Below are 15,218 nucleotides of genomic sequence, written 5' to 3' on the forward strand. Positions count from 1 at the left end.
GCGTTTCTGTGCACTGCTCTGGTTCGCCAGAAGCGACTTTGTCATGCTGGCAACATGACCTGGAAGTTGTACGCCGGCTCCCTCGGCCAATAACACGAGATGAGCGTTGCAACCCCAGAGTTGGTCACGACTGGACCTAATGGTCAGGGGTCCCTTTATCCTTTACCTATCATATATTATTTAATACAAAAGTTTATAAAAACAGCATACGGCAAGCACCACCTTAGAAAGTGTTCACCATTCCCTCCTGCAGGTATGCGTCTTACAACATAAATCTTGTATGCAAAATTGGCAGATCAGTTAATCACCCAAAACTCACATGCTGAATCCATTAAAAATCATTTCATCGAACTGCAACTCTCCCAATTTTTTTTAAAAAAATAAAAATTAAGTTAGAAAGGAAAGACTTATTAAACTGTTTCTCTATCATATGTAAATGGGAAGTTCGGAAACAATGGAATTTGCATGTGTCCTAAAAGCTTTAAAAGGTTCTATTTGTACTCATTGTAGGGACAAGCCTATGATGTAGTTTGCATGTGTTTTGTATGGATCGAGGCTGAATTCGGAGGCCGTTTGCCTACAAAACTGCCTTGGTACCTGGTCAGCCTTTATTGTGCAAGCATCATGTTTGGCAGCAGCATAGTAGTAATGTCTGAAATGGTCTGTGAAGTAAGATGCAAGATAGTTTCAGTATGTGTGGAACTCAGCCCAGATCTATTCAGTCTATATGCTAACTACGTACACATTGATTGTGTGAATTGGCTTGAAACGTAACAAGATGGATATTGGCAACAAACAAACAAAATAGTGCTGGAAGCAAACCGGAGCTGAGGACTAAGTGGGCATCTTCATCCTCCCATTGTGGCTGCAAATCCTAGCCAGAGAAACATAATTTGAGGGGACCTTAAAGTGATGTTAAGAGTCTCCAGTTCAAGCAGACATGCCTTGTTGAGCCAGTTCGCAAGGAATGACATTGAGGTGGAAACCTAAAGGCTATAATTCTAAGCTGGGTCTGGTTTTTCCTGGGTGTGAGGAAGAGGCTCCAAAGCCATATTGATTCAGCGTTTCCTCCACATGGCTGGTTGCTAAGCAAAAACTGAATAGGATGGTGCCTAAATAAACTTCAATCCATTTTAATTAGTCTGTTGGGAAAGGGAGTGAAGGGGATCAATAGCGAAGCCCAAAGTAGCATTTGAAGAGGAAGGCCTCAGTAGACATCCCTTGAAGGAAGGCAGAGCAGTTCTCGCTTGACTTTCCACATTACAACCTAAAGCAGCTTCCCCCAACTTGGTGCCCCCTCTTCAAATGTTTAGGGCTACAAATCCCAGCAGCTCCAGATACCACGATCATGCTAGTTGGGGTGGCTGTCTAGAATTGTAGCCCAAGACATCTGGAGAGGAAACAAGGAGTGCATTCATCACCAATATGGAGCAAAGGAGACCCCCTGTAATAATGCCAACTGCATTTTTAAAGCTGTGGGATAAACCTTGAGGTATGACTTCCGAATGTATGTATGATTTAAGTGGGGGAAAGCAGCGATGTTTAAATTTGCCAGAATAACTCTGCAGCACTTTATTTTGCAGCATTTTTTTTGAATGAACTAATCTAGATTGTTTTGTGTGTGTTTGTTGCAGTTGTTTTCAGGTGTGTGTGTGTGTGTGTGTACACATACCTAGAAGGCACCAGGTTGGGGAGGACTGCTTTAAAGCAAACTCTTGGAAAACTGGCTAAACCAAAAACCTTAATTCCAGTTTGCCACTCTTTTATGCCCCTACCCCTGCAATCCACAGATTGTCAAGATGAATCATATGCATCCATCATTGTCAATATTGCTCGGAGATCTCTATCAGAATTAAATAAGCTGGTAAACTGTAGCTGCCAGGCCCTTTCCATACACTGCAGAAACTTGTTTGCTGAAATAGCGATTTGGAAGGTGCATGAAATTTGTTTGCAACAATTAAAATTGAAACCACAAAAAAGAATTTCATGCAGTACATTCTTGGTCTGAGGGAACTCATTGCAACAAGACATAGCAATGAGCAAGAAATATAAATTGGCTCAGAAGAGGACAAGACAAAAGTAATTATTAACAAAAAAAACCTAGGCAGTGAGCCCTTTCTCCTTTCTTTGTGTGATAAGGCTTTTCCTTATCATATTGGATCTACCTTAATAATAATAATAAAACACTCTGGAATGGCTACCCATTGATATAGACTCCTTTCCTCAATTATATGTTCCTGCCCTCAGGTTTTTATACCGTATTCTGCTGGAAGCCGCCCAGAGTGTCTGGGGAAACCCAGCCAGGTTTGGGGAATAAATATTATTATTATCATTATCATTATTACCACCATATTTTTATTACATCATTATTATTATTATTATTATTATTATTATTATTATTATTATTATTATTAGTTTTCCAGCCCTTAGGCAAGACATGTGCCATTTCTAACATCCACAATGCATATTTGAGCCTTGGCAGTCAGTGCTAGTTAGAAACATACATCTGTAGAGTTGGAAAAGACCATGCAATGCAGGAATCCTTTGCCCAATGTAGGGCTCGAACCGACAACCCTAATATTAATAGTCAAAGCAGCTGTTTTATTACAGAGAAATTTCAGGAACAGACTGGAAAGGGAAGTTGCTGAATTGGAAATCATTACCAAGCTTAAAACCATGGAAGCACCTGGGATGAATAGAGATATCGGATTCTTATCTCATTATGCATGATCAAGCTTTCTTTAGCACCTCAGCCCAGGACTAATTGCAGCCATCAGCAGCCATTAACACCCATCTACAGGTTTACCACTCCCATCAGCCCATCACCCATTCCCACCCACCCCCACCACCCTCTGTATATATATAGGGTCTGACACTTCTGTTTCTAGTGTATCTGAAGAAGTGTGCATGCACACGAAAGCTCATACCAAAATATAAACTTAGTTGGTCTTTAAGGTGCTACTGAAGGAATTTTCTTATTTTGCTTCGACTCAGACCAACACGGCTACCTACCTATTAATAGTCCAATGCTCTACCTGCTGAACTAATCCTATAACCCCCCCATTGGACAAGCCAGAAAGATATGCAACAGACAAGGGAAATATGTGTGCCCATATATAATAACCAATAAAAAAACAGCCCATAAAAATTGGTGTTCCCATATAATATGCATCTATCCGTGCAAGCAAGATCCGTACAAATACTCCAGGGCAGCTGTTATGAGAATTATAAGGTCTAAGATATAAAATAAATGTTCATAAATGTACCAGGCAAACACATACACAAATATATAAACCACATGTCTGAAACAGTACAGGAAAACAGTCCTAAAGCCATTTTGACTCTTTCAGTTTGGATGGAACTCTTTCCTCTGCAGTTTGGTGGAAATGGGAAAAGCCTCTCCATTGTGCTCACAAATCCTGCCTTAAGGGCACATTTGGGTATGAATAGAGTGAGCGTGTGACCTGGACTCAGGAATTAAGTATTTATCATCACAAAAGAATGGCCAGGCTGTCCAGGTAAACCCATTAACAGGGCTTGTGCACCATTGTTCTGGGTTCCTCCTCCCTCCTGCGTGTGAGCACCCTGTTGCATAAATATCATGTTTAATAGCTGTTTTGCTCCTCTGGTTGGCCCCTGTTATTTTCTCCTACCGATAATCTGCATAAGGACTCTCTATGGGCTCTTGGGTACCCCATAAGAGAAAAGGAGCAGTTTTTTCTTATAACAGCAGCAAAGTCAAATTCCTTCATAATTGCTATCAAGTAACCACCCTTGCTTCATTTATTTATTCTCTGAAGAAACATTTTGATCAAAAGCTGGAAATCTAGGGGTGTAGGAAGAGAATATAAAAAGACAGATATTGCCAAGCAAAGAACATTTGGCCTGCGCCTCAGCAGAACAGTTTGGGAACGTCTCCGTGAGCTCATGAAAAGCCTCTGCCTTAGTTCATTACAGATCAGCATGTCAGAAACTGGCTTCCACCTTAATTTTATCCGTCTATATACTGCAAGTTGAATCAATTCCTGCACAGGGCATGGTTGTGGGATAAGATAGAGCAGTGAGAAAAGAGAGCCTACCCACTCACATAGGCCTGCTTTCATTCCCACTCAGGTGCTGAAAGGCTTCCCCGACTGCCTGCAAGCTGATATCTGCCTCCACCTCAACCGCACCCTGCTCCAAAACTGCAAGGCCTTCCGAGGAGCTAGCAAAGGCTGCCTGCGGGCCCTGGCCATGAAGTTCAAGACAACCCATGCGCCACCCGGGGATACACTGGTACATTACGGAGATGTCCTCACCACTCTCTATTTCATCTCGCGCGGCTCCATTGAGATCCTCAAGGAGGACATTGTGGTGGCCATCCTAGGTAAAAGAATTCTCTCTGGGAATGGTGGGCTGGAAGGCCTGTTCATTTGTAGGCTGCCCTCAGGGAGCCGTGGCAAATTGCGTAGAATCATAGAACCGTAGAATTGTTTTGTAAATAGTCTTTATTATACATCAATTTACATAAAACTTTAACAATACACTTCAATATACCATACGTACAATACATACACTACCGTACCTACATACATACATACCCAACATAAGGTAAAGGTAAAGGGAGCCCAGACCATTAGGTCCAGTCGTGACAGACTCTGGGGTTGCAGCGCTCATCTCGCTTTACTGGCCAAGGAAGCCGGCGTACAGCTTCCAGGTGATGTAGCCAGCATAACAAAGCCGCTTCTGGCGAACCAGAGCAGCACACAGAAACGCCGTTTACCTTCCTGCCAGAGCGGTACCTATTTATCTACTTGCACTTTGACGTGCTTTCAAACTGCTAGGTGGGCAGGAGCTGGGACCGAGCAACAGGAGCTCACCCCGTCACGGGGATTTGAACCGCCGACCTTCTGATCGGCATGCCCTAGGCTCTGTGGTTTAACCCACAGCGCCACCTGCGTCCCCATACCCAATATAAACACACCATAAATATTTGACTTCCAACTCTTCCCATTGTGCTGTATTACAGTTTGTTAATCTGTACACATTTCATTTTTGTTATTCTACTTTTCCTTTTTTTTATAAACAAATTTTGCTATACATTTTCTCTATTTTCAAGGTTCATTCTATATCTGTCAGGAGATTTACATTGTCCGTGTAATTTTTAAGGTATTCTTAAGAAAAAATTACGTTAAAAACTCAGAACTGTAGAATTGGAAGGGATCAATGCAATGCAGGACCTCTGAGTATTTCCTGGCAGGGCTTGAAAACCAGAAGAGGCAGCTGGTATATCCCCATTTCCACCCAGAGGAAAGAACAGCTCTGCTGTGGGGGGGTCTCCTCCCCCTGCAAAATCCAGAGGTGCAGCTAGGGCTGGACCTCAAAGCCAAAATCTATGAGCCCCACAGCCCATTTTTGTAACACTTCCAGCATTGCTCACAGCAAGTTGAGTGGACCGTTGGTCTCTCTCCCAGAACAGCAGGAAAGTTGTTGCATTCTAACAGGATTTCTTACGTTGTGCAGGGAAGAACGACATATTTGGGGAACCTATCAGCCTCTACGCCAGGCCTGGGAAATCCAATGCAGATGTCCGAGCCCTCACCTACTGTGACTTGCATAAAATCCAGCGTGAGGACCTCCTGGAAGTCTTGGATATGTATCCAGCCTTCTCAGATAATTTCTGGAGCAATCTGGAGATAACTTTCAACCTGAGAGATGTGAGTATCTGGTGGGGTTGGGGGTGGTAGAAGATGGGGGGTTGGCCAGGAAGAGAGGGAGGAAGGTCTGGAGAAGGCAGAAGGGAAAGAAGAGCTAACTGAGGCCAGGACACAGCTAAAAGTCTCTGCACCTCAAATTGCTTAGAAGAAGCAGAATATTTAGGCAGGAAGAATGAAGTGAGTGGTATGAAGCAAGGTGTAGGGAAACCATGACCCTCCAAGTGTCCCTATTTTCCAGGGACAGTCCTGGATTTACAGAAGCCGTCCCCGTTTCTGATTGATCCCTGCATGTCCCACTTTTCCTTAGGATGTCCCTACAGTGGTACTTCTACTTACGAATTTAATGCATTCTGAACGCACATTCGTAAGTCGAAAAAAATTGTAAGTCAAATCCCATAGGAATGCATTGGGAGAAAAAATTCGTAAGTCGAAGCAACCCTATCTAAAAATTCGTAAGTAGAAAAAAATCCTATCTAAACCATGTCCAAGATGGCGGACGGAGCTCCGTTTGTAAGTAGAAACATTCGTAAGTAGAGTTATTCGTAAGTAGAGGTACCACTGTATTTTTATCTGAGAGATGCTGGAGGGTATGGAGTTATGTGACCCAAGGAGATAAGTAATTACGCAACCTTTAGAAGACATCTGGAGGCAGCCTTGTATAGTTTTACTATGGTTTATATATGTTGGAAGCCACCCAGAGTGGCTACGGCAACTCCGTCAGATAGGTGGGGTAAAATAATAATAATAATAATAATAATAATAATAATAATAATAATAATAATAATGGAATAAAGGTAAAAGGCCCCCAGATCATTAGGTCTAGTCACGAACGACTCTAGGGCTGCGGCACTCATCTCGCTAGCATGACTAAGCCGCTTGTGGCGAACCAGAGCAGCCCACGGAAACGCTGTTTACCTTCCCACCGGAGTGGTACCTATTTATTTACTTGCACTTTGACGTGCTTTCAAACTGCTAGGTTGGCAGGAGCTGGGACTGAGCAACGGGAGCTCACCCCGTCGCGGGGATTCGAATTGCTGACCTTCTGATCGGCAAGCCCTAGGTTCTGTGGTTTAGACCACAGCGCCACCTGTGTTCCTTAATATTGGAATAAAGGTAAAGGGACCCCTGATCATTAGGTCCAGTCGTGACCGACTCTGGGGTTGCGGCACTCATCTCACGTTATTAGCTGAGGGAGCCAGCGTACACCTTCCAGGTCATGTGGCCAGCATGACAAAGCCATTCTGGCGAACCAGAGCAGCGCATGGAAACACCGTTTACCTTCCCACTTGGAGCGGTACCTATTTATCTACTTGCACTTTGACGTGCTTTCAAACTGCTAGGTTGGCAGGAACTAGGACCGAGCAACGGGAGCTCACCCTGTCACGGGGATTCGAACCGCTGACATTCTGATCAGCAAGCCCTAGGCTCTGTGGTTTAACCCACAGCGCCACCCGCGTCCCTTAATAGTGGAATAGGACACCCCTATTTTTATTGGAGAAATGCTGGAGGGTATGTGACTGTTACTTTTCTCTCTCAGGCAGACAGTGTTCCTCGGTCCCCCCTCAGTGAGGAATATGCATGCAACTATCGTCGAGCCCGGCGCCGTAAGCATTCCCTCTGCAAAGCGAACAAAATAGGTGAGTCAGCCTCTCAGGAAACATTTCAGGATTGCTTCATTAAGAGTGGAGCAATGGAGTGAGGAAGATAGAAGGCCCATTGCTGCCACCTCTTGACCATTCCCATTACTAAAACTTAACAGATGTTGTCCTGAGCCAGTTCAAAGGTTTGACTAGTGCTGTCGCCTCTGATAGTGGCAGGACAGTTGCTCTGGGAAAGTTAACAGTGCAGGTCAAGATGGAATTGGGTTCTACCTCTGCTGTTCGTTCCTCTCTAGAGATGAAATGTATGGTGCCTCTTAACATGGACAGCCATGCAGCTTTCTTGGCTGATGATAAACCTATATAACCTTACCTAACTCTCTTTAAAGGTCTCTTATATCTGTGCCCATCACAGCAATTCTCTCCACAGGCCTTGTGAGGTTGATTTTTTTTTTTTTTGAAATGTGATGGTTAGAGGAGGAGGAGGAGAAAGTTGAGGAGGGGGAGAAATACACACCTTTAGGAGCCAGGCAAAAATGTTCCTTTTTAACCAGGCCTTTGGTTGATCTGATTGACATCCTATGCCCTTTTAAAATGTGGCTCTTTCTTGGAGGGGAGGGAATTATAATAATAATTATAATAATTCAGTTCAGCACACAGTTCAGCACACAGTTAAAGCCGAACCTATCAAATTCGCACCTGCTGAAGCAACGTGCAAAGAGAGACACAGCTACCTTTCAAAATTCATATTTACCCTTGTGACCCTGTTGTTCAACCAAACAATATTTACAAAAAATAAATAAATGCATACATTAGGTTGAAGTGTGCATGAAAATGAAGATACTGGTGAAAATAACATACACAGATGCTTTATATTAGAGGAAATCGCTTACAGAAATGTGCACTTTAGCCCAAGGTGTCCTGTTAGGAGAAATTAGCACTAAAGCGCTAATGGATTTTCATGAGGTGTTTTTCTTTTTCTTTCTTTTTTGCTGTAAAATGTGGAGAACTGTATTTAATACAGGGGAAATGAGGAAGTGGACTTGACATGAGCATTTTGTTGCTGTATAGATCCTGCAAGCAGCTAGGTCACAGCCACTGGCTCCCCATATTAACCTTACCCGCATTCTTTGCTGCTTCTGCAGACTCGGATAACTTGGATGCAGGCATCTCAGATCCTGAGCAGTACCACGCGTACTCGGAGCTCACACAATTGCAGCGTCCGCACAGCAAGGACCATTGGGATGATATGTGCAGCACTACGACACCCTGCTCCCAGACCAGTGAAGAGGAGGCCAAGATGCCTAGCCCCACGAAGAATGAACCTTTCACAAACGGTGAAAACGCCAGATACGGCCCAGCTGTGGTAAACCTGGTCCCAGATGCCATTGACGTTGACAAACTGGTGACTGATGACAGCCTGTCCTATGCAGGTATGGGTAACTGGGGGCTCCGGTTGGGTAAATTATAGTAAGATAATCCGCTTGGCCTGAATTACATGATTATCTGATACTCTGCCTCAAAAGTCCTGCCCTGCGGGGATGGATAGGGGATCGTGCCAGCAGGGCACGATGCCACAGAGGATTACCGTTGTCCCGCTGAGTGTTAATTAGACATTCCTGCTGCTTTCCATCTGTGAGAGGCTGATGAAATATAATTTTAGGCTCAAAAACATTAAGCTTAAGAGAAGGGTTAAGGAGCTTACTGATTCACTGATAGGCCAAAAATCCTGGAAATTGTCATTTAAGGTGCCCTCTGTTGATGCAGCTCGATTGCCCTACAGCAGTGGTTCTCAAAGGGTGTGGCAGGAGAGGGCAGCAATGCAGCAGGAAGATTCAAGGGCAATCAAAGAAACATTTAAACATTTCAGTGTAGTAAAGGCAAAGGACCCCTGGACAGTTAAGTCCAGTCAAAGGCGACTATGGGGTGCAGTGCTCATCTCACTTCAGCCGGTGTTTGTCCGCAGACAGCTTTCCGGCTCATGTGGCCAACATGACTAAACCGCTTCTGGCACAATGGGACACTGTGACGGAAACCAGAGCATACAGAAACGCCATTTACCTTCCCACTGCAGCGGTACCTATTTATCTACTCACACTGGTGTTTTTTTTGAACTGCTAGGTTGGCAGGAGATGGGGCAGAGTAACAGGAGCTCACCGTTCTGTGTGGATTCGAACCGCTGACCTTCTGATCAGCAAGCCCAAGAGGCTCAGAGGTTTAGACCACATCGCCACCCGCTCCCTAGTGTAGTTAGGATATACAACCATAAACAGTACACGTGGCTCTTTTCATTGGCTATTCTACAGTTCTCCACAGCATATTGTTGTGAACAGGGATTTTCAACTCATGACAAATACGAAAGATCAGAAAAGAGAAAGGCTTCTTTGAGATGATGAGGCGATGAGAGTTTGCTTGTTTCAAATTAGACCTAATATAAATGAGATTACCTAGCGAAAGCAAGCTCACACCTCTCATTGTACATATGAGGTACATATGTAAGAGGCTCGTTTATCATTATATTGTGGGAATGATTCATGTTCTTATGTAGCTGCCTTTGGATGTCCCATGGTTAAATTACAAAGTAGTTGTGTTCTGTGTTCTAAATCAGTGGTCCTCAACCCCCGGGCCACGGACCGGTACCGGTCCGTGGATCAATTGGTACCGGGCTGCCCAAGGAACATTTAAATTAAAATTATTAAATCAAAACACTCTAAATAAAATATAAACAATCAACGTCCCCCCTCAGCGGGCCACGGTAAAATGATCAAACGTTGACTGGTCCGCGGCGATAAAAAGGTTGGGGAGCACTGTTCTAAATCAAGCACTGCTAGGAGTTGCTCCAATTTTGTTTTCCGATATGTTTCTTATCAATTTTTTAAAAAAGTGGTGTGGTATGAGCAATTTTTTATTTTGGAAGCGTAGCCCAGAGAAGAAAGTTTGAGAAACGCTGCCCTACAAGGTCCTGTGTTTCAATATTCCTCCAACCTGCAAAGGAAGAGTTTCGGAGCTCAACCACCAATGGAAAGTGTGGACATGTGGAGGCTGAGTTCTTGATGAGCACAGTAGGAGAGACAGCCTTGTGTGGCTGATGTAATCTGAGCCTATGCATGTGGACTTCTCATTTAAGTCCCTCTGAGTTTAATGAGATTTATGACCAAGTAAATACACATAGGTCTTAAACTACTCTCTGAAAAGGAAATTAATTCAATTACACGATTCTCTTTTGGAGGCAGTGGGGCAGCTAAGTAATTTTACACACTGGGCTTAATGGTCTCAGGCAGGAGTCAGCAAATTTTTTCAGCAGGGGGCCGGTCCACTGTCCCTCAGACCTTGTGTGGGACCGGACTGTATTTTGAGGGGGGGGGGATGAATGAATTCCTATGCCCCACAAATAACCCAAAGATGCATTTTTAATAAAAGAACACATTCTACTCATGTAAAAACACGCTGATTCCCGGACCGTCTGCAGGCCGGATTTAGAAGGCGATTGGGCCAGATCCGGCCACTGGGCCTTAGTTTGCCTACCCATGATTCACCCCTTTTAGATGGCCATGTATATTGCTTCAGCTGGAAAGCGCACGATTCACATTTTTCTTCTTCCTCACTCACTGCTCTTTCATGCTTTCCAACTGTTTCTATTGCTTCCTCAAATCTGATATATGTGTATGTGTGTGCGCGCGTGTGTGCAATTCTGCATTTTACTTGCTTCAATCATAACACCGTTGTGACTGCAGGAATGAAATGACATTTGCTTCTGAGGCCAAGCACATTAATTTGGGAATAAGTTCCACTGGTCTATTTTTAAAGAAAAATATTTGTTTAGTGTGATTGTGCCACCTCAGATGCTGGTGTGAGGCCTGCTTACCACTGTTTCCATCATCAGCTGTTGTCTGGGCAGTCATTCCCACTTTGACCCCAACTGTTGCCTTCACTATATAAATTCTCTTTGCCAGGTTCATACCAATAGGACACTGTCTTGATTTTACAATAATGTGTAATGTTTTATAATGTGCAATGCATGGTCTTATTGCTTCTGTCTGTTTTACAGTATCTTTGTATTTTAACTTGTAAGTTGCTTAAATTTTTTTAAAAAACAAAACAAAACAATTTAATAAACAGTAAGAATAATTTTTATCAGGTGTTCTAATGGTAGATGGCTGAAAACCCAGCTGTCTAAGACAGGGGTCTTATTTCATCTGTCTCCTTTTCTGTCCCTCAGCAACGCCATTGGATGTTTCCAACCTGTTCACATTCTGGGAAGACAAGAGGCCTAATTCCCTTACAGAGCCTCTCCAGCACATGTCCTTGGTTCACAGCCCTTTGGACATGCCTCCCAACTCTGATGACAGACCGCGACAGATTGAATCCAAGCTGGAGTGCCTGCAGGCCCAGCTCAGCAGGTAAACTCCATTGCTTGGAGGTTCCAATAGGGCATGAATTCTATGAAGAACCCCAAGTTGCAGGAACTTAAATAAAACTGCAAGGTAGATGGTGTGTTCCAACCTCCTATATAAAACCAGTTACCTGTTCCTAAAGCATCCATGATATAGTCACCTGTGCTCAGAGATCTACACTGGTTGCTGAATTGCTACTAGGCCACGTTCAGAGTGTTTATACATAAAGCCCTTAACAGCTTGGGTCCAGGTGCAACAGAATACTCATTCTACATTTTTAAGAACTTGATCATTTAGTGTGGCAGCGCCTCCTACACTTTGGAACTCCCTGCCTATTGAGATCAAGCAGGCACTTGCATGGCACTCTGTTCAGCGCCTGATAAAAACCTTAATCTCTTAGTCTTTTAACTTTTGTATGTTTTAAAGTAGGGTTGTGAATTTTTCTAGATTTTACCGTTTTATCTTTTGCAGACTGCTTTGAGTTTTATTTTTATTATATGCTACAAGTTTCTGGCACCTGTGTTATATGCTACTCACCCAAGATGACTATACTTATATGAACAGTATGTGGCCCAAGTTACTGGAGGAACCAGATTCTGGAAATATGAAATACCCCCCCTTTTTTTTAAGAGCGCTTGGTGTCGCACAAATTCACCCAGCTGGTTATGTCAGGGACTAACATTTTGTTCAAACTAGACTTAGGCAGTCTTTGGGCTAGTCTTGCACACACCTTCCTTACTCACTCAGTGTGCTTCAGGCTAAAATGTCATGATCTCTCTTGTAGGCTGGAGTCCAGGATGTCTTCTGACCTGAACCTCATCCTGCAGCTGCTGCAGCGACAGCTGTCTCAAGTGCCGCCTGCGTATAGCACTATCTCGCCATCCTCCCACAACCTGGCTTTGTATAGCATGAGCCTGCGGAGCACAGAACCTGAAACTCCACTAGGGGAAGAGGAACTGACTCCCACAAAGGTGAGTTGCAGGCACTAGGAATCAAAGTCCTTCATTTGCAGTGAGGCTGGTGAGAGAAAGCGCCTGGCTTCAAAGCCAGGCCAGAAAAGTATTTGGGGGTATGTACATAACGGGGGACCCAGGTGGCGCTGTGGTTAAACCACAGAGCCTAGGGCTTGCTGATCAGAAGGTTGGCGGTTCGAATCCCTGTGACGGGGTGAGCTCCCGTTGCTTGGTCCCAGCTCCTGCCAACCTAGCAGTTCGAAAGCACGTCAGAGTGCAAGTAGATAAATAGGAACCGCTACAGCGGGAAGGTAAACGGCGTTTCTGTGCGCTGCTCTGGTTTGCCAGAAGCGGCTTTGTCATGCTGGCCACATGACCTGGAAGCTATACGCCGGCTCCCTCGGCCAATAATGCGAGATGAGCGTGCAACCCCAGAGTCGGTCACGACTGGACCTAATGGTCAGGGGTCCCTTTACCTTTAGCTTTACCTAACGGGGGATGGAAGGACCAAGCTAGTACAGCAGTGTGCATGAAACTAAGGGACTACATCAGGGGTTGGCAAACTATGGCCCGGGGGCCGGATGCGGCCCACCAGGCTCATAAATCCGGCCCACGGACCCTGCCACCCGGTCAGTCCCTGCGCTAAACCAGCGTAGCGCGGAGGCCTTGGCGTGTGGGGACTGACTTCCGTGATGCTGGCACGGCTTCGGATTGGCTGCAGGAAGCCACAAGGTCTGAAGGACAGTGGACCAGCTCCCTCCTGAAAATGTTTGCTGACCCCTGGACTACATATACTGCAGCAAAGAACTTTAAATTCTGTAGGGGGGTGGGACTTATGGAAAAGTACTGTAAGTATGCATGTGTGTTCAGTTATCTACAGAAAATAGGGACAAATGTGCTCTTCAAAATATACACCTTGCTGTGTAAACAAGGAGATCTGATAGAATAGTGAAAGCTTTGTATTGAACTTGCCTCCTTGTTACTAAGCAGTTGGTGTTTCTTGTGTATTGTGCTTCTATGCATATTTCTGCAGTCAAGAGTAGGGGTAGAAAGATCTGTCAGTTTCAGTTCTCACAGTTTCTCATTTTTCCAATCTTAAATTCAGATTCCCACATTTCTGCAGCAATTTGCGAATCCCCCCCCCAAAGATAATAATTTTCATGGGAATTCTTAAGCATTTCAGTGCAAACGTCTCTCATTTTTGTATGCAATTTTTTAACTAATGTACACATTTTGCAAGCAGTATCTCCTAATACATTTTGTACATAATTCTCACAAATATATGCATTTTAAGGCACATTTTCCTCTAATATATGAATTTTTGTTGAAACCAGGTGGGAAAACTGCATTGGAATAAGTTGGATGAGTGTGAATTTTTAAGGGTGGCTGTGTTTTGGTTCCCATATAGTTTTGGAAAGTCAGTGTTTGACAAATTTGTATCTAAATGTGAACTGAATCCACTTTCTCCCCCCTTCCCAAGTCACTCATGAGGGATGTAAACCCCACCCCCTTTTTCCAACTGCAACTTGAAATTCTCAGATTCCTACAGGGGGACTTTGAGCCAACCTAAACACATGCCACATGAAGGAGTTTTAACTTTGTTCCCTTTCCCCTCCCTCACCAGACTCCGAGTGACTTGGAAATCGAGAAGCTGCAGCTGAAATCCAGGGACTCGTTGTCAAGTGGTGTACACCTGACTGTGGCTTCTGATGAGACCATGACAATCAGCTCTGAGCAAGAACATTGCTCACAGACCCTGCCAAACCTGGAGCCTCACCGGAGGGCACCGGGCAACCAGGGACTTTTCCAAGGATCCCGTTTCCCTTCCCTTCCTGAGCACCTTGAGGCACATTCGGAGCACTTGGACATTCAGAGACACCTCTCTGACCCTTTGCTTCCTGGGAGTTAGGAATCCAGTTGAGCCCAAAGCCAAGTCAAGAGGAGCCTGAACTGAGAAGTTGCTTTAGCTGTTTTTAATTGTTGCACTTGGAGGACAATACTCATGGCTTAAGGTGATGATACTTGTTGCCATTTCCTGTCCTCTCTGAAACAAGGGCAGTTTAATAGTGGGTTGGCTTCCAAGATGGTTGATTTCAGAAATGGTACTCCATAGAGTAGACTTCGGGTGCATATTTCTCCCACCCCACCCGACTCCAAGAAGAATGGCTGGTTGACTTTTTCCTCCACATCCCCAGTCTTGCATCTGTTAAATGTTGGGGTCTGCCTCTGTCAGTGTTTGAATGGTAACTAGTATGGCAGGACATTGGAGCACTTCCATAATGTAATAAAGTAATAATAGGAAATTTTGTCTGGAGGAAGACGAGGAGACTGCTAAGAACTTAACCTTTTCTTCGGTTGTAGGAGACCAAGAATGATTGTGTCTTTCTTTGATACTTACAACTCATGTCTGAAGATTCTAGTCATTGTGCAGGAGGACCCTGTGAAGTAAGGAGGGAAGAGTAAAATGATGCTACAACTTTGTACATGGGAATATAACGAACCATTTAATGATCTGCCCTAGTGAATATTGAGGGCAACTTCATATATTACATTTTTCTTGCATGGACATAAATCTCT

The 15,218-nt window shown here is 44.2% G+C and overlaps 1 protein-coding gene across 1 annotated transcript in view; it reads left to right on the plus strand.

Moving 5' to 3' along the window:
* KCNH6 (potassium voltage-gated channel subfamily H member 6) overlaps window positions 1–14,637 on the plus strand; it is a 42,012-nt gene extending 27,375 nt beyond the window's left edge. The window contains 7 exon segments of the mRNA XM_035135609.3: window positions 4,114–4,366; window positions 5,503–5,696; window positions 7,234–7,333; window positions 8,440–8,727; window positions 11,514–11,694; window positions 12,473–12,659; window positions 14,266–14,637. Coding sequence (XP_034991500.3) covers window positions 4,114–4,366; window positions 5,503–5,696; window positions 7,234–7,333; window positions 8,440–8,727; window positions 11,514–11,694; window positions 12,473–12,659; window positions 14,266–14,550 — 1,488 coding nt within the window. The 3' untranslated portion in view covers window positions 14,551–14,637.
* Window positions 14,638–15,218: the final 581 nt, after the last annotated feature.

This window comes from Zootoca vivipara, chromosome 12, assembly GCF_965207765.1.
Source record: "Zootoca vivipara chromosome 12, rZooViv2.hap1.1, whole genome shotgun sequence".
Taxonomy (NCBI): Eukaryota; Metazoa; Chordata; class Lepidosauria; order Squamata; family Lacertidae; genus Zootoca; species Zootoca vivipara.